This window comes from Hevea brasiliensis, chromosome 1 (assembly GCF_030052815.1).
Source record: "Hevea brasiliensis isolate MT/VB/25A 57/8 chromosome 1, ASM3005281v1, whole genome shotgun sequence".
NCBI classification, from domain to species: domain Eukaryota; kingdom Viridiplantae; phylum Streptophyta; class Magnoliopsida; order Malpighiales; family Euphorbiaceae; genus Hevea; species Hevea brasiliensis.
The window spans coordinates 111899053-111919966 of NC_079493.1; the positions used below are offsets into that span (position 1 = coordinate 111899053).

The following is a 20914-nucleotide window of genomic DNA, read 5'->3' on the forward strand; positions in this document are numbered from 1 at the left end:
TCCTCAAACAGAAAAAGAAGAGGAAGAAAAAGAATCGGCAGAAGAAGAAGAAGAGGAAGAACAGGAAACAGAAGAGGAAAAGGAAGAAGAGGAAGAAAAGGAATCAGAAAAAGAAGAAGAAGAAGACGAAGAAAAAGAAACAGAAGAAGAAGAAGAGAAAGAGGAAGAAAAGGAAGAAGAGGAAGAAGAGGAAACTGAAAAAGATGAAGAAGATTCTGATGATGGAAATGGTAATGGAAGCAGCAAAGATGGAAATGGGAAGGATATGAGTGACTCAGAATCTAAGCCAGAACCACAGACTCCTACTCCTGCTGGTCCTGCAAAAGAAAAGGCAAAAATAGCTCAAAAGGAACAAAGCAGTAAGCAGAAAGAGCAAACTGGTAAACCACCTGGCAAAAAGGCTAAATCTGGCAAAAAATCTACAATGTAACTGGTACTACCGCTAGAATCGAGTTAGTCACGCCCTATTGTTCCCTTAACACCTGGAACTGCAATGGCTACTGAAATTCTTCAAACCTTGAGTGATAAACCTGTCAAGCCAAAAAAGGTGAAGATGGCTGCCCCAAGACAAATCAGAAGAAGCTCTAGGCTGAAAGGATAAATAACCATACTGCATGTTTGCTGATTGAATTTTGTCTGATAGTCTGTCTCTTAATTTGCTACTTAGTTTGCTGTTTTTAGATTTCTGAACTTTAATTAGTCTATCATATTATCTACTGTTTTGACTGTTTATTCACCGCACTTAAACTGAATTTTGATTTATACACATGTGCATGATTTCTCCCATATTCTTTTGATACTGACAAAAAGGGGGAGAAAATGAATGAGTAATCTTGATGATATAACTTGTGATTGATATACTTGTGATTGATATAGTTTGTAATTAGTATATTGTTGATATAACTTTATAGTGTGCATATTGTGCATAGGTATAACTTGTGAATGATAATAGTTTGTGATTGGTGTGCATATTTAGTTAGTATTTTTAGTCACACTTGACTCCTTAAGAAAAAGCTTATGAATATTTCATTGAAATTATTAAGGGGGAGTTATTTGTGATTAAATGTTGATATAAGCACATACATAGGGGGAGTTATTTCCACATATACATTAATACATATACTCACACTTATTAATATTTACATGGTGATTCGATTGAGTTTTGTCATCATCAAAAAAAGGGAGATTGTTGACCCCACAAGCTCAAAGGAGCATAGATTTTGATGATACCAAAATTCAACTAGAATCAAACTAACATTGTTTTAAGTGTTGTGCTTCTCAAAGAACAAAGGAAAAGACTCAAGGATTTCATGATGGATTCGTGCTTTTGAAGAAAGGATGACATTTTAAGATAACACAGGACGAATCAAAGGAGATAAAAGAAGAAAATGTTACCTTCCAAGGCTACATTGAAAATCAGATTTGAAGGTACATATAGTATAGAAGTTAGTTTTAACTTTTAGGATTGCTTGTGAAAAGAATTGAAGAGTAAAAGTCAATGATACTTATTTTCAATTCCTCAAAAGATTTTTCTTTTAAATATCATTATTGGCCTAAAAGTATTTGACTATAATTTGGTGTAAAGTTTTATAGTTTTGAAAGTTATGCATAAAAGTTTTCCTGGTATGCTAACTGGTTTGCTACTTATTTTAGTATGCTAACTTGTTTGCTATTTTTTCCAGTATGCTAACTGTCTCAACTCTATACAACATCGCAGAAAAAGATAAAATTACGGCTATTTTCTTAAAATTCGTAATTGTAACGTTCAAATGAGTTCTCAAATGGTAAAAAACATTCCAAAGCTATAAATACACCTACCCTTGGCCATTTTGCACTTAATGAAAGTCTCTCCACTGTTCAAAATCATAAAAGCTTTTATTCAAAGTGCTCAAAGTGTTTTTATTGCTCATCATTGGCTCATTTACTCATCTATTCTTTATAGATTCTGTTGTATTGAGTGAGAGTGAGTTTTAAACACTTTATTATCATTTATGAGAGGTCATTCAAGCACCTATTAAAGCTTGATTGTGAAAAAGTGTTTGGAATAACACTTGGAAAAAGTGTGAAGCTACTTGTAAAAGCTTTGGTGAGAAGATTTGTAAAAGGCTTTTTGTCTCTTGCCTTTAAAAGAGAAGAATAGTGAAGTGAAGACTTAAAGTGGGATCTTTGAGAGAGTGGATGCAAGCTAGTTGAGCCGAACCACTATAAAATTTCAGTGTTCAATTTTCTCAACCCTTACTCTTTACATTTATGTATTTTAACTTTCTGATTGATGTGCTTTTGCTGATATAAAAGTTGATACTGTTTATTGTTAACCTTGCTGCAAACTGAGAAAATTGGTGTACTGCTGAATTTGCTGTCATCTGAAATAATCTATTTATTGTTTGATTTGCTGTCAATTAATATATCTGGTGTACTGCTCTGGTTGTTATGTTGTAAACTTATCCAGATTACTGAAATTTCTACTGAATGCTAATATAATCTGTTGGATCAATATACTGATTGCATATAGCCTAACTTTAAATCAACTTGTCAATAAAGTTGTATTGTTCATATTTCACATTAGACAATTAAGGTGAACCAAGTTACAATTTTTCAAAGGTTTTGATTAAGAATCGAAAAATTATTTTTAGAGTCCAATTCACCCCCCTCTTGGACATATTTTGGGACATCACAGCTGAGAGCTGATAGACACCCAAACAGGCAAATTATGGTGTTTGGTAAGCTTTAAAAAATATAGTTGATAGCTGATGGGCAACTGATATAATACCCATCAGCTGCAGTTTGTATCAGCTCTATTTTTAGAGCTGTTTCTCATCAACTGATAGCTGATTTGGTTTTATTTTTTATTTTGACCATATTATCCTTTTTTATTTAACTTGAAAATTAATATTATTAATATTTTTATTTTTTTATTTGTAATTTTAATATTTTAATTAATGTATTTCAACTTTATTAAAATATTTTTTATTAATAACATAAAATATAAAATATTTATTTATATCTAAAAACTTAAAATTAATTATAAATTTTTCTATTAATAATAATAATTATTTTATTATTTTATCTATATTTTTAAAATTATTTAATTATCTTAAAAAATAATTATTTTCTTATTTCAATAATAAAATAAATGATATAATATAAAAGATTAATAATTATATATTTATTTAAATAATATAATATATTAATTTAATAATTATATATTTAATTTAATAATAAAATAAATAATATAATTTAATAAATTTATAATTTTTATTTATTTAAATAATAAAATAAATTATATGATATATACCATTATTAGTTATTTCACATATTAATAGCAACAACTAAATATAATTTTACCAAACATTTAACATAAAACAGCCATCATCAGCTATCAGTTATCAATTATCAGCTAACAGTAACGGCTATCAGTTGTATTCAACAGTTAAACCAAACAGGCCCTTCATGTATTTGTAATTCAATTTTTTCAATTTAATTAATGTAAGTGTTAATTTCACATTTTTATTATTTACCTCTTCAGTTTAATTAAAAATTCTTTTTTAATTTATAATCTTATTAGATTTTATGTGTTAAAAAAATTAAATATGGGGATTAATTGAATTTTAGTGGAAAAAACAAAGGGAAACTAATTAATTGACTATTAGTTGATGATGATTTATTCCATCTGATCCATTAAATTCAAATAAATTGTTTTAATTAGTATAAAATTTAAAACGATTTGAATATAAATAATTCACAAAAATAAATTGAGAACAAATTAAGCACACAAAACACTGGAAAATACAAGATAAAGGTGGAGGAGATGATGAAAAACTGAAGATAAAAAGAACCAGCTACACAGCAAATGGGTTTACTGCTATCCCCGGGGCTACAAAATTGGAGAGGCTTTCAGTTAGATGCCGAGAAGCTTTCTCATAATTAACAAAACCCATGAACCAGAAATCATGTCCATCAATTGTAACAATCTGGATGTATTTCTCTGATGGATTATCCCTCATAACTACAGGATTGATCGCCCCAATCTTGCTCAGTGGAACCATAACCTGCAGATCCAGGCAAAATCCTATTAATTCATCCCAAATACTTTATTGAATCAGTAATCAGCTGTGACAATTTGCTTACCTTGTAATAGCTCCAAGTCTCCTGGCCAGAGGGTGCAGTGAAAGATAAGGGACGATCGCTGCAGAACGCTGCATGAGCATCAGATAGATAAAGGGTTCCGGCAACTGGTCCTGTTGATGTGGACAGATAACAGGCAAAGGTCTTCTTCAGCTTTTCATTTGGATAGGTTGAAAATGTGTTCTTGTATAGAGACTCAAATCCACCCCCTGTTATTGCTTTCGCCGTCAGGTTCATCTTTCCCCAGGCAGCTTCAGAAACAGATGGGCTTGTCCTTACTGTTACAAAGAAAATTGGTTTTAAGAACATATCAAAAGGGGAACTGTAATTTGAACAAAAAAAAATGAAGATGGAATGGTTTTCAAGACTCTAAGGTCTTGAATTCAAACAAAGCAAATACATATATGAAGAAGGAACATGTACATACGATTGTGCCAGATGTTGTGAGCCATGATTTCAGTCTTCTTGCTCCAAGAATTGAACGACTGGAGAATGGATTCCATTGGGCTGCTACTTGGTTTTTCGACAGGGCTGTACTGAAGGTAGGGATGATGGAATTGGGCGGCTTGATCACTAGCAGCAGCACCCCAGAGGGCTGCCTTCTTGTTGTCTGGGTGGCGTGTGGGAATAGCAGGTGTCCCCATGACATGAGTCCCCCAGTACTTCTCATTGCTCTCATTGCTCGGAGGCTGCAGAGACGAAGATGATGGTGCCGAAGAATGCTGATGGTGATGATTCTCTGCATCTTGAGCGATCGTCGATGAAGGGCCAGCCTCTTCTGGTGTGTGAGAGGAGATAGAAGGGTAAAGGGGCTGGGATTCCGGGGTTGTGCCTTTCATTTTGGTGATCAAGAAAGGAACAAAAATTGGTGAAGTTTGTTGCAGAATTTGGAAGAGACCGTCGCTAATTTATATGTGAATCGAAATTTTCTGGTTAAAGCGTGTGGACTTTTAGTTGTTCTTATGGCAGACCATTTTGGATTTCTTCTACGTTAATTTATAATTAATTAACAAGTTAAGGAAGCAGGTCATGGGAAGCATAAGCATGCGTAAATAATGAAAACGAAGTGTTGACAATTTATCGACATAAACAACACGGCGACTCGATTACGGCTAATTATTAGGTACACCTGGTGCACTAAAAAATAGTGCTCCCTCTCTCACAGAAAGTGGGTCCTTCCTATTATATAGGAAGTGGGTCCCACATGATTGTGAGAGAAGGTGTATGTGCACCGGGTGCACCTAATAATTCCTCCTCGATTACGTAGCCGCGTCTGCAGTTTTAGCATATGGGTTCTGGTTGTCCTTCCTAGGAAAGTCTTGCCCATGGTAAGAATATTGTGCTAAATAATTTATATTTAATTAATGAATGATTGCCAATTAATATAAATTAAATTGGATATTCACCAATTAGTTTAATTTAATGTCCCTTTTCAAAAAAAAAAAATTAATAAATGGAGGAAAAATTAAGTAATAGTAAGTCTTATTCTCTCCTACTCCTCAAATAAGGAAAGATTATTTTTTTTTTTTTTACTATTCCATTAGTTACTCTTTTTTTACTCTGTACAAACAGACTTTACAAGAAAAAAGCCTGCGAATTTTTTATTTTCTACTACTAAAGTATTAAAAAATAATTAACACTCTGCTAGGCAGTAGACAATAAAAATATTTTATTTCAGACAAATTAAATTCATTTAAATCCCTAGCCTAGGTGTCTTACTATTTTCTAGGATTGGTAATCAGTCATTTTAGTTTTCAGCTACACCAAAATCAAACTAAATATTATAAATAATTAAATTAAATCAAATTTAAAAAAAATTAAATTGAATTGAACCAAAATAATTTGATTAAGTTTGGTTAAGTCCATCGATTTTGATTTCAGGAGTTCTCCTTCCAATTGCAATAACCAAACAAACTTCCAATTCTTCAACACCAAATCCTCATTATTCTTTCAATTGCAATAAATCTCAAAAGAAAATCATGAAGAAATCAATCATGACACAAACCTGTGAAGAAGTGCAAGAGATCTAATGGTAGGAACAAAAACCCATGAAGGAAGATATCTAGTGGCAAAAGCACAAACTGTCACAACCCGATTTCACATGCCAGATCGACACCAGGACCTAAGCCGGTATAGAGCCCTCGAGGCTTGTAGTAAGCCTCACTATTCCCAAACCCCATAGGCAGGAGCAAAATTAAGGCCTAACAAGTAAATAAAACAAAATAAAATATTATAAATTTATTTGGGCCAATTCAGTCTAATTTCTGTCGGGAAACCAAAACTAAGGGAGTCCAGTTCAATCCTGATACCCATCATGTACAAACTATCTAATATTATAAATTTTTCATTTATATTAATTAATACAATAAATACATAACTCAGTGTCACAACAGAACTCTAGTTATTAAGCAAATGAATAAATAGATACGATAAACCATTAACTAAGAAGCACAACCTGCGGAGAAAAATTACAGATTAGATTCAAAGAAATAAACTCACTCCTCTTACAACCTGGAAAAAATATTTGAACAGAAATAAGCATTCGACTCAGAGAGTTTAGATATTGATTTTAGATGCAATTTCTATAACTATCTAAGACTAGTGCAATCCTATCATGAAATGTACATCCAACACATAAAATAAATAATTCACTCAATATTCGCATAAGAAGTTAATTTGGAGCTAATCACACACCCAGTGTATCACATACATATATATATATATATGTGTGTGTGTGTGTGTGTGTGAGCTTATCCCCCTATACAGCTTTCTTAATCCAATATCTGCCAGCGAGGTAAACTCAAGCCGAACTTTCGCTTAATAATCCAAGTGCGGGGGTTAGCGAGATTAATTCAAAGCCGTACTCACCCCGACTTATCCATATAAAAGGATTGGGTCCCAATGAGTCAAGTCGTGACTACTCATCCTACCCATAACCATATCCACACTATACTCACGCGAACACACGCACATAGCTCCAAATTATCCTCATGGCGATAATCACAACTAATTCACAATAATTAAATATGTAATAATCAAAATATCCCTAATATATTAACTATTCATATGCATAATAAATCATTTATAGAATGCATGAGCATGCCAAATATATATAATTAATATCTAACTCACAGACTAGTCAACTGGACTGCAGTTGGTCCGAAGAAGATGATCGGCATCGATTACTTAAATATACACACTGACCTCTATCAAAAAACTGATAAAATTAAATAATTAATTCAAGCTATAAAATCAAAATAAATCCTAAGGTCTTATTGAAATTTCGGCAGAGTCTCCCTTGCAACTAGACCTAACCCACATGCAACAGCAACAAATAGGCCTCAGGCCTACAACAATAATTATAATACCCATATGGGGCCTACAAGAATCCTAATCTAGGTCTAATCCTCCAAATTCCAGCTCGGGTCTCTAACTCCTCTATAGTCCAATTAATTATTCTCAGCACTTCAAAAATTATAAAAATATTCCTGGAGGTGTTCTATATTATCCTTATATTAATTAAAATTATTTTACTTAATTTTACTAAGCTAGGAATATTTTACATATTTATCAACTAGTTTAAACAAGGAATAAACTACACAATTTGAGTTAGGGACTACTTTTGCAAATTTTGCTACTTAGAATGCATCTGAGACATCTAAAAATGCAGGGATCGACTATAATATTGACTATATTTTGGAACGGGCCATCGGGCAGCCGAATCAGGCTGAAAACTCAGTCTCAGGCACTAGTGAGCTATCAACAATCTGAGTGCATATTCGCAATACCCATGAGCTACTAGTGATGGATTCGCTAATGGTTCATCAAAACTCTACTCTGATCGCTCGATATCAGCCAATTTAACCTAGGCTGTCCCATGGGCATCTTCTCCATTCAATCTTCGATCAACGCATAATTGGTATCAAAATTAAGCTTGAGGAGGGTAGATCATGATCCCCTAGTCTGATCGTCCAAGCTGGCCACTGATTGGCCAGGATCTAGCCTGAAAGTCAAGAAAATCCAAAACTTCTCTCATCCTTATCTCACTCATTTGACTACCAAAAGCTGCAAAATTGGTATCAAAAGAAAGCTCTGGGAATAAGCTTTCCAACGCCACTAGAATCTCCTTGATCATAAGTCTAATGAAGTCGGAATCCTGCCTGGAAGCTATTGCCCCTGTGCATGCATTCAACTGCAAAGTGGTGGGGGCGGGGGGGGGGGGGGGGTGGGAGTGACAAGAGGGAGAGGGAAAATGTGGGAGGGAGAAAGAGAGAGAGAGAGAGAGAGAGAGAGAGAGAGTAGCTGGTTTTTTTTATACTTTTAATTACATTTTTGGTCCTTAAACTTTTCATGATTTTTCAATCAAGTCCAAAGTAACTTTCAATTGGGTCCTAAAATATAAATATATGTATAATTAAAATAATAAAGAAAATACAATAAATAATATTGATAATAATGATAATAATCAAATCACTAACAATTAAATCAAATCTTAAAATCAAGGTTAAAAATAATGTAATAATATATTTTGTTAATTGATTTAACATTAATATTTAAAATTAATCATTTAAATTAAAATTGGACTATTAAATAATTTTACAAAATATGTTTAGAAATAACATTAAAAATATATAACTAAAAGTATTACAAAAATTATAATTTAGTTAGATAATATTAAAATAATATTTGAATACTATATAAAAATATAAAATTTATATTTTAAAAATTCAAGTCATTACAATTTTCTCCCTTTAAGAAAAATTCGTCTCCAAATTTTCGAATAAACAAGGGATAAAGAAAAGAAAGTTATTGGGACAGCGCGCGCATTTGCTCTTCCAGCTATGCAGAAATGGTTAAAACACTTTATTTGTAATTGTCCCTGATGTAGAGTTCCATCCAAAATGCCAAATGTTCCTTACACCATCTATCGACATCAAAAAATAAACTGATTTTCCTCTGACATGATAAAAGTTTATGCATTCTCGAGCCATCCAGTCAATTTGACCTATCATATCCTAGTCCTTTTCTGAAAATGGAGTCTCTTGACTTCCACTTGAAACTTCTTACTATCTGACACACTTCCTGACACATAGAGACTTAGATCAAGGCTCCACCACCCCTTTAATATGCCATTTTACCATAACTTATCCTAAACATCCCTTAGTCTCCCTCTCATACCATTCCCTTTTGTCTTTTCTCACCCTGTGCCTTTTCTTTTGAAGATATTCATCGCATCAGCATTAACAGTAACCTTTTTACTTCTTAGTCCTAACTTGATTACTAACTCCATTACTTCCAAAATTTAAGCTCTGTGATTTGTTCCCACCAGCACATTCACTACCTAGCATCATACTATAGTACTAACCTACCACTCATATTATAGGACATAGGCAATTCACCATAGATGATTCTTCTTGTTCCTCCTTCCTAACATGACCATCAAAACACTATCGTTCTCTACTATCCTTTGTAGGGAATTACTATTTATGGTTAGAAATGTATTCTTGAACCTATAAGTTCCACCTAAACTGTTATGCCAGTGAGAAATGTGTGTTGCACCTAACCTTTTTTGTACTATTGTCCCATCTGACATATCGTCAAGAATAATGATGATGATGATAACAATTATAATAAAGTTAAATTATGCAGACGGTATTTCAATTTAAGGGTATGTAACAGTAAAGTATCTAAATTTTAATTTGCAATACAAAACCCATAATCTTTAATTTAATTAACATAAAACCCCCTTATCAACTTTAGTAGCTGATTTTTAAGTTATTTATGCTGACATTATAATGCCCTCACTTTAGATAGTCTGTATATTTCACTGTTCTGACGACTAACGTCTGTTCGGATAGCTAAGATGTCTAGAACTACACTTATACTAGGGTGAGGAGACATAAATTGACTGAATAAAGATAAAAAAAAAAAAAGAAAAATAAAAGAAATTAAATTTTAATAAGTTAAAGGAGTCAGAGTCACGGCGATGGGTGACCTTAATGGGAAGTGACTGTGAAGACAGTTGCCAATCCTGCACTGTGGGAAAACCCTGTAACATAAATATTAGAACTTAATTGAAAGAATTATGAAGTCTAAATGACAATAAAAATACCAAAGAAAATCCAAGAAAATTTAGCCAATTGGTAAGGACAGCTATAACTCGATAAGTCCAACAAATGACATTTTGGTCATTTCACGATGATGAATTTTGACCTAAATGTCAATTAAAATGAGAGATTAAAACACATAAAATGAATGAAAAACATGAAATATGCAATGGAAAAAGGGAAAAGAAAAGAAAGAAAATCAAAATATAAATGAATTATTACATGAGCATGATGTCATAATGACATCATTAAAAATTATGACCAATGGAAATTAGACAACATACATAAATAAGAGACAAAGTAAATTAATTTAGCCTTATCACTTTGCTTCATCTTCTTCCTTTTCTTAGCTAGGCCGAACCACCATTTGAACACCTTTCACCATTTTTCTCTTCATTCCAAGCTTGATTTTCCTCCATATTTCACCATAAAACTCCTAAGTGCCTTCACGAAAACTTGCTTTTACACCTTGAGGGAACTAGTGGCAGCCAAGAAAGAGAGAAATATTGAAGTTTTTATAAGCTTGGACATCCCTTGATCAAGGTTAGTGCACTATATATACTTCTTTCCTTCTCTAAGTATGATTAGTATGGTAAATTAAAGTAAATTTCCATGAAATCAAAATGAATACCATGAGTAGGGGAAACCCTAATTTCGGTAGCCATAGGAAGTGTGATGAATTGATGGTTTTGAATTGGTTAGTGATGGCATGTAATAAGTATTAAGAAGTGAGATTATGTATTACATGTGTTATGTATGAGATTGTGATTTTGAATTAGGGTTTTGACCTAACTTTGGGGTTTTTATGTTATGGCTTGAAATTGGCATTGTTGAGATGATTTTTTGACCATTAGAAGTGCCATGTATGTTAAATGAAGTTTGGGAGTTGCAAGAATTGAAATTGGGAGTGTTACATTTTCATGCAGGTTTTGGGACCTATGAGTCCTGCATGTTTTATGATCATAAGTTGAAATGTATTACTCCAATTAGTATGAGACCAATTGGATATGAAACTAGGGTCATAATGTCTCATTTTTCATGAGGAGGTCATGCTCAAAAACTATCCCTAACTTGACCTAAAAACTGCTTAAATCCGGACAACCCTAATCTGGACCCAGAAAAATGACCAAATGAATAATAATTGTTCAAATGGCCATAATTTATTCTAGAAAGGTCAAAATGACCTAATTCTTGAACCATTAGAAAGGTTAGACATAGGAGCACATTTTTCATGCAGAACACAAAACTTAATTCTGCCTCTAACCCAACCAAATTGCTAGCACAAGTTAGATTACCAATTCTGTCTAGAACCAAACTAACTTGAAATTCTGAACTTAGGCCTATCCAACCAGTTTTTAAAAAAATGTCATAACTTGGTCCATAAAATTGCAAATGTAGTGAAACCAAAGCCCAAATTTTCATAAGACCTAGATATATAACTTTCGTATTTTGATCAAAACCCAGAACCAAATGGAACTTGGCCAATTGGTTAGGCCAAGTCAGTATGCCAAATCCTAGAATTTGACCAAACTACCATTTGACCCCAGCACAGTGTTTATAGCATATCTCTCACTAGGAAACTCCAATTGGGATGAGTCAAATTTTTTTTGAAACCTGAGGAACAGGGCTCCAACTTTTATTTAGGAATCTTCCTCAGATTTTGAGTGTAAGAACCCTAAAATAGGAGACAAACCCACTGACCTGAACCTGAAATCCTGAAGGCATAGGGTACACGAGAGTCCGCACCAGTTAATTTGCTATAATTAATTCTAAAAACTTGAAAAATTGAAATTCTTAAATCTGAGTGATCCTAAGACATAGGGTAATAACTCTTATGATGAACATTAGGCCTAAAAGTGGCTGTAACATGTCCAAATAATTAGAAAAAGATTGACTCTAGAATCTGCCTGGTTCTGGAACTAGAGTGAGTTAATGAACTAGTTTTAGTTATTTGACCATAACTTGAGTTCTAAAACTTCAAATGACATGAATCAAAAAGAAAAATAAAGAGAAGACATAGAGGAACAACTTTCATGAAGGAAGTGTGGCCAAACAGTGGCCACATCTTGAACAATTTGCTAGGTGAAATAAATACACCAAATCTAAACCTTGAGAAAGGTTCATAAAATGACTTAGCATATGATATGAAATTAATCAAAATGACTTGTTAAACATAAAAATAATATGAATATATATGTGGGACTTATGTTTCCCATTACAAGTGACATGAAAATGTTATGAAACACAATTAGTACATAACATGAAATAATGAAACTACAAGTACTTAATAATACTAATTTGCCCAAAGTATACCTTGACTTATATATATAGCATGGATCGATTGGTATACCAATTAGGGATTATAGATTGTAGTACTGCCCATAGGAATAATCATTGATAGATAATATATGTCTAAGATGGTTGTTCTACTGGCTTTATGCCTGCCCGTTGGCCATTGTGCCTGATTTAATTTCTGGCTTTATGCCTGCCCGCTGGCCTTGTGCCTGACATGACAGACGTATACATGTTAGACATATAGATGTTTAACTAGTATACTCCAGTGTATCTGGTCTTTATAGTTTATTATAAGTTACTTGGGCACAGATAAGAGTAATAAGCCTTAAATTTAAATAAGTATACGAAAAGATCACAGGTATGAATAATAAAACTGAACATGAACAGAAAAGATCCTAATTAACTTAATTGCTTCCAAAGTTCTATAAACATGTAAAAGATTTTAAATTCATGAAATTCTATATTTCTTTATAAGGTTATATGTGGAATAATTATTTCAATTATTTAGTTATTTTTATTTCAATTTATGTACCACTAAACAATATGCTTAGCGCGTTGATTTTTACCACGCGTAGGTATGGGAGACCAGCAGCAGCAGCAGCAGTAGTGCCTAGACAGGATTTTGATCAAATCTGCTACAGTGTGTATTATCACCTCAGCAGTCCATTTTGGTAAGACCAATGTATATTTAAATTTTGCATTTTGGTTATTATATAAAAGTAAACGATGAAATTATTTTGTGATTGTAAATAATTTGTAAATTATTGTATCTAAATTTTATATGAATGAAATGAAATTTATTTTCTTAAAAATTATATGAGTTATGATATGATATGATGTATGGGAAATTGATATGAGCAATGAGATGATATATGAAAATATGAAATGGATATAAATTGTTTTAACAGGTAAATAGTAGAACCCACCATACTCTAATAGAAACAGAGGAGACTCTGTCCAGGTCTCCATAAAAATAAATTGCGATAAAAAAAATTTTCTACACATGGCATAATACAAATAAATGGTTATTAAGTTAATAATGTACATGACAAGATAAGATAGGGTGTTCCGGTACCGAATGTGACATACCTTGCTCAGCTATACTGTAGGCGAGTAAGGAGTGTCACATTTAGTGGTATTAGAGCAAAGGTTTAGGCAACCCTAAACCTAGATAGATAGAGAGAAATAGTGTGCATAACATGCATGGGCCTTTATATAGGAGTCGAGGTGACACTAATGCAGATCTGTTTTCTTGTCTATTTTATAGGATTGATGGAGTCTGATCCTTCAGAGCAAGGGTCTTTCAGATCTGAGGAGGAGGAGATTGGTAGTTACATACCTGCTCCTAGTCAAGAGCGAGACAGGAGAGAGGAGTCATCTCATGGTGCCGTTGGGAGGGCACAGTAGGCGTTCTTGGAGCAGATGACTTAGATGCTCTGCCAGGTTACCAAAGCCATTCCACAGCCACAGCCATAGCCTGTACAATAGTCCCCACTAGAGAAGTTAAGAAAGAATGGGGCCTTCGACTATAAGGGTACGAAGGAAGATGACCCAGCTACTGCTGAGCATTGGCTAGAGCGGACTGAGAGGGTAATTTAGCGATTACATTGCACGCCAGAGCAGTAGTTGGAATGCGCTTTGTCACTCCTACAAGAGGACGCCTACCAATGGTGGGTTACGGTGTCCAAAGTGGCACAGCCGACAGTGTTTACCCGGGATTTCTTTTTGGCTGAGTTTAAAAAGAAGTATATTAGTCATGTGTACTTAGAGGCTAAGAGGAGAGAGTTTCTAACATTAAGACAGAGACAGCTTACGGTCTCTGAGTATGAGAGGGAGTTTGTGAGGTTAAGTAGATATGCATGAGAGATGATGCCTACAGAGGCAGATCGGTGTCGTAGGTTCGAGGATGGACTGAACGATAACATTAAACTTCTGGTGATGGCACATGGGCTTACTGGCTTCTCCCGATTAGTGGCTGCAGCCCTAAATGTGGAGAGAGTGAGAGAGAGTGAGCAAACTCAGAGAGATAGGCAGCGTAAGATAGAATCTGGACCTGGGCAGTCTATCATGCCGACTTCTGTTAGTAAAAGGTCTAAGGGTTCACAGGGTCAGACACAGAGCCAGAAAGGCCAGTCTAGAGTATCTATAGCCAGTTCCCCAGGCACAGTAATAAGGGTATCAGCCCTAGTGCCAGAGTGTACACACTGTAGGAGGAGGTACCAAGGAGAGTGCCGACTATTGACTGGAGGATGCTTTAGATGTGGATCTACATATCACTTTTTGAGAGATTGCCCATAGAGGGGTGCTCCCACAGCTCTGCCACTGACTGAGAGATATGCCCCTGTAGCCCAAAGGGGTAGATGACCTACAAGGCCAGAAGTGACCGGCACACCACAGAGACCTGCTTCTGAGATTATAGAGTGGCTCGAGGCCAGACTAGCACCTCGCGTATACGCCATAGCTCGGGAGGAGCTAGATCCAGCAGATGTTAGCAGAGGTATAATTTCTATTTATAATACTTTAGTATATGAATTGATAGACCCTGTATATGAGATGAAAGAAAATAGGTGCAGAACTAGTTGATGATAAGATTATAAAACCAGATATAGTAAAATAGACTAAGGAGAAAGTGAAGAATTATAACACGAAAAAGTGGAGAGACAAGGAGATAGCAGTTCCTCGATTATTTACACTGGATAAATTTCAAGGACGAAATTTTTTTTTAGAGGGGGCGAATTGTAACGCCCTCACTTTAGGTAGTTCATATATTCTACTGTTCCGACGACTAACGTCTGTTTGGACAGCTAAGATATCTGGAACTATACTTAAACTAGGTTGAGGATACATAAATTCACTGAATAAAGACTAAAAAAAATTAAGAAAAAATAAAAGAAATTAAATGTTAGTAAGTTAAAGGAGCCGGAGTCACTGCGATGGGTTACCTTAATGGGAAGCGACTGTGAAAATAATTGTCAATCCCAGACTCGTGGGAAAGCCCTGTAAGATAAATATTGGAACTTAATTGAAAGAATTATGAAGTCTAAATGACAATAAAAATACCAAAGAAAATCCAAGAAAATTTAGCCAATTGGTAAGGACAGCTATAACTCGATAAGTCCAACAAAGGACATTTTGGTCATTTCACCCCAGTGATGAATTTTGACCTAAATGTCAATTAAAATGAGAGATTAAAACACATAAAATGAATGAAAAACATGAAATATGCAATGGAAAAAGGGAAAAGAAAAGAAAAAAAAATCAAAATATAAATGAATTATTACATGAGCATGATGTCATAATGACATCATTAAAAATTATGACCAATGGAAATTAGACAACATACATAAATAAGAGACAAAGTAAATTAATTTAGCCTTATCACTTTGCTTCATCTTCTTTCTTTTCTTAGCTAGGCCGAACCACCATTTGAACACCTTCCACCATTTATTAAATTGAAATATTATATTTTTATGGACTAATAGTTTCAAGTAAATAAATTTTTTATTACTAAAATGTCAATATGTGCAATTTTAATTGTTGTAGTTGTGGGTAGATAGAGAACATAATTAATTTTTTTCCAATAAGTGTTAAATTAACAAAGAGAATATATAATTTTTAACATGATAAGTGTCTCGTCGATAAAAATAATATAGAAATTAGCTACTAAATGTCATAGAGGGGTTTTGTATTACTTAAATTAAAGATTAGGTTGGTTTGTGCTACAAATTGAAGTTTATATATCTTACTGTTACATACCCTTAATTTGAGGTGCCAAAGAAGAAGGGAATTTTGTGTTCCAAATTGAAATTTAAAAACATTACTGTCACATAATCCTAGGTTGAGATATCAAAGAAGAAGAAAAAGTAATAATGATAATAATAATAATAATAATAATAATAATAATAATAATAATAATAATAATAATAATAATAATAATAATAATAATAATAATGAGTAGGAGGAGGAGAAGGAGGAGGTACGATGGAAAATGAGAGCTAATTATTGTATTTTTTAAAATGAGGATAATTAATTAATTTCATTCAATTATAAAGATTAAATAATAATATCCCAATTATTTATTAAATTTTGTATTTTTTTAATCCTTTCAAATATGGCATATTAAGAGTTTTAGGCTGAATAAAAATATAAAAAAAAATTAAGTAAGTTTTAGATTTTGCTAAATTTATTAACATTAAAATACAAAATAATTATAACCACATAACATATGCATATATTTACTCATTTATCGATCATCCTTGACCATAAACTGTCACCAGCATGAGTCTGCGACCATAGAAGAACATGTGAATGGCATTTGATTTGAAGAGAAGTAGGGAGGATTCTCACAACATGAGTTGTCAAACACCTATACCTTCCTTCGTCACGGTTACTTAGCCTTCACCATCTGACTTAATAAATCTCTGTTCTTCTCTTTCTTTATCCTCTGCTTGTAAAAGAACACTCTCATTTTGAGTCTACTAGTTTAAAACTTCTTCAACAAGAGTGAACGGTGCAGTTTTACTATCTACTTCCACAGCAGAATGCTTAACAAAAGGTCAGGAGGTGATTCCTGAGATAAGATCAATACCATGTCTGAGAGGAGGAAAATTGTCATCATAAGATGCTTGGGAAAACATCATACACGGGGCTACAAGGGGTAGCACCAAAGGAGGAAGATCTGATTTTCGTTCCTTGGCTCTTTCTTTCTTCAATATTTCCAAGGCAAGTTCATAAATGGGTAAAGGATTTCTTTCTTGGGTTTCTTTGCTAATTCCCATCCAAGGGCCAAAATCTAGAGAATAATCTCTTCTTGGTTTATACTGCTTATAGTGGGATGGGTATTTCTTTCTTCCTTGCCTTTGAGCTAAAGGATGATCATAATCTCCTTCCCAGTCATAACTTTCACAGTCATATCTAGGGTCACATATGCCAGACCTAGGAATATCTCAGATAAAGTGTCCATTAATCTTTGCAGGGTAGACAGAGTGTCCTTCTGCAGAAATGGAATAGAAAGGCATGTTTTCTTATTCTTTTTCAACCAAAGTATTCATCATGCTCTAGAAAATGGGGGGAGTAGTTATGGATCTTCTAGAGGGATGGAATGTGGTACGGACAGTACCATTGGGCTGTCGATGAAAGGATGACTCTATTGACTGGATAGGCTAAGAATTGGCATGGAGTCTTTCATAATTTGTCAACCACACTCAATGAATAATCTGCTCGAGTTCTTTTCTTAGTATCTACCTGGGAATTTGAATAATAGTTGGTGTTGTTTCTGTGCCAACCAAAATAATAAGTGCTTTATGAGAGACACTGGGTTGGGACAAGTCAATAGTATGATCTTACAACCAATAAATGATTTGATGATGCAAGGTTGCTATCATAGAGGAAGTAGTATGTTCAGCTCCAGTGATCTGGACTTGGACCTTTAAAGCAATGCAAAGGTTTGGATCTCTTAATAACATGTTGTAAATGGAAAAGAAGGTTAAAACTACACTTCCATCTTGGAGGGTAGTTAGACATGTTCCAATAACTACATGTTCATAATGAAAAAAGCGAGTATCTAACAGAGATACTCTTGCAGTCACTGGAAAACCTCGTCTACCATGGAGACTAAGTACTAGTCTGATAGCTCCAAAATGGAGATGAGAATACCTTTGTCCTTTCCAAGTAGGGATTAAGGAAGAAGGTATTTCCAAAGTCACATATTGTTTAGCTGTAGTGGACTGGAGGCTGCATTGATCCATTTTTTAAGTCTCGACATATTCCCTTGGAAGAGATCTTCGAGATGAGAGGATGGATCGGATACTTCTTATGAGAGAACAAGATCTTCAGTCGAGATTGTAAGGGTTAAGTAAAGGAAGAAGGGATTCTTCTATCTAAGCTCTATTTGGGATAGTAGATATTTCTACTAGATTATCAATTTTAGATGAGAGTATTCTTTTCCAAGCAAAGGATAAAAAAAGAGAAGAAGAGAGATTTACTAATTCAAATGGTGAAGGCTGAGTAACTGTGACGGAGGAAGGTATAAGTGTTTGACAACTCATGTTGTGAGAATCCTCCCTACTTCTCTTTGAATTAAATGCCATTCACAGGTTCTTTTATGGCCGCAGACTCACGCTGGCTCTAGTACCAGGCTGGCCGAGAGCTCTTCACTAAGATAATCTTAATGAAACTCATGCGATGCCCAAAAAAATCATTTTAAATATTTTTTATAGTATTATAAATTAAAAGAAATTAATATTTAATATTTTGCTAAATCCTTCAAACACTAGAAAATAAACTACTTTGATTTTTCAATAGTAAAATGATGGATGTATTTCCATAATTATAATAGCTAATACCGTAATTTTTCAAATGCAATTTTATTTATTTGACTTAATTACCCTTGTAAAATGTTATTTAGACATTTTAATTGTAAAACATAAGGATCTTTTCATCTTTACTTAAATAATTCTTTCTATAATAAATCGAAGAACATGAATTTTCGTTTTCCACAAATAACATTGCTTCATCATGTATTATGGATGTTTTTATACAATCTTTTTTAAATATGTATAAAAAAATCTGACAATTTTATTTTTTATATTTTTACTTTCTTTTAATCTTTTCTTTTCTCACCTTGATAACTAATGAATACATTCGTGGCCATTTTTTCGATATTATTTGATGCTGTGCAAAATTTTATTTAGAGCTGCAATTAGTCACAATTACTATCTTAAAATAACAATTTGTCTATTAATTTTTTAAAAAGATTGCAAAATTATAATTTAAAGATTTTATGAAAAATAAAATGCAAAATAAATAGCATCGATAAATATATTAGAAATTAATTGAAAATATTCACAGCAGAAAAAATATTTAAAAAGAGATTAACTTTAATGTGAAAGGAAAATAAAAACATAAATAGTGAGATTTTTTTTTTAAACTTTAGAAAAATGAAAACAATAATGAAAAATTAAATAGATATCATAATGTGAATAGTTAATTAATATATAAAAGATTTAATAGGTGTTTGATAAAAATGGTTTGACACTCTTATCTTTTAAGCGAGATCGATACTCGTAGACGGAGATGATACTTATTAAGAATGTTTCATCCTTCAGTGAGTTAACCCAATGTAAATATGATTAGTCTTAATGTATTTGACTAGGGATACTATATAATATAAAAAAATATATAAAGAGAAAAAATTAATTATAGCAATAATGAAAATGTTTTATATGGATCAAATTATAGAAAGACATCTAATAGTTAAAATTGCATTTAAAATGTTGTGGAATTAGTCATTTTAATTATGGAAATAAACTCATCCTATTAAAAATTAAATAATAGGAAATAAGTTATTTTGTTAGAAATATAATTTCCTTTAAAATTTCCATAAATAATTAATTTTCCATGTAATTCTATGATTCTCACTAAAAGGAAAGGGTATCAAGCTGTTCACCATGGAAGATTTGAAATATGCCCACCAGGTAAGAAATTCTTAATTTCATTTCTTTTTTACTTTGTTTTTACTATTTGATCATCTGAGCAGTTTTGGAAACTAATTTTACTTTTGTGGAAAAAACAAGTGGGTGCAAAGAATACAGGCCCTGGAGTTGAATTCTGTCAGGAGCAGGCCAGTGGAAACTTTCTTCGGACAGTTGGCGGAATTAATGTTGGAGCTTGAATTTGGACATTCCAGGAGAATTCCAGGAAGAGTTGGTGCACTTGTAACGGTAATCGATGATGTTTCTGATGATGTTTACGAGTTGTTTGCTAGTGTTGTTGAAATGCTTGTAATAGGAAATTTTTATTTAAATTAATTTATCGAGAATTCAAGCGGATAAAATAAATAAGTGTTGAATGTTTATATTTTAAATTTCTCTTAAATTTTTAAATGACGATTTTATAATAAAAAAGTTAAAAATTTAGTAATATTTATTGATTAAATATATAGAATAATTAATATTGATTAAATTATTGATATTTTCATTATTTTAAAATATTGAATTTTTTTATATTTTTTAATATATTAAAGAAATATAATATATTTAAATAATATATTTATTCAATAAATATTTTTATTCTTAAATATAAACATATTAAGATTATTAATCATTTAGTGAGAATTAAGATACATATGCTTAAAAAAAAAATAAATAAATAAATAAAATTAAATACTTAACATAAAAATAAAAATTACTATAATTATAAGATATGATTTATATCACGTAATAATATTAAGGAAAAATCTGTTCAGAGAGCAGCACTAAAAAAATTCTATTCCCTTTATTGGATTTAACAATAAATACAATTTAGGACACGTGAAACTATGACCGTACAAGGTGCAACGGTGTCGGATTGGGGAAGATAGATGCTAGATCCAACGGCTGCAGGAGAAA

The 20914-nt window shown here is 32.7% G+C and overlaps 1 protein-coding gene across 1 annotated transcript; it reads right to left on the minus strand.

The window, feature by feature from the left end:
- Positions 1-3723: 3723 nt before the first annotated feature.
- On the minus strand, positions 3724-5091 carry LOC131179975 (GEM-like protein 5). The gene is made up of 3 exons (XM_058147417.1): positions 4553-5091; positions 4129-4403; positions 3724-4049 (listed from the first exon to the last, which is right to left on the minus strand). The coding sequence occupies exons 1-3, from the start codon at positions 4962-4964 to the stop codon at positions 3840-3842; spliced, it is 897 nt and encodes a 298-aa protein (XP_058003400.1). The 5' UTR covers positions 4965-5091; the 3' UTR covers positions 3724-3839.
- Between the last annotated feature and the right edge of the window lie 15823 nt (positions 5092-20914).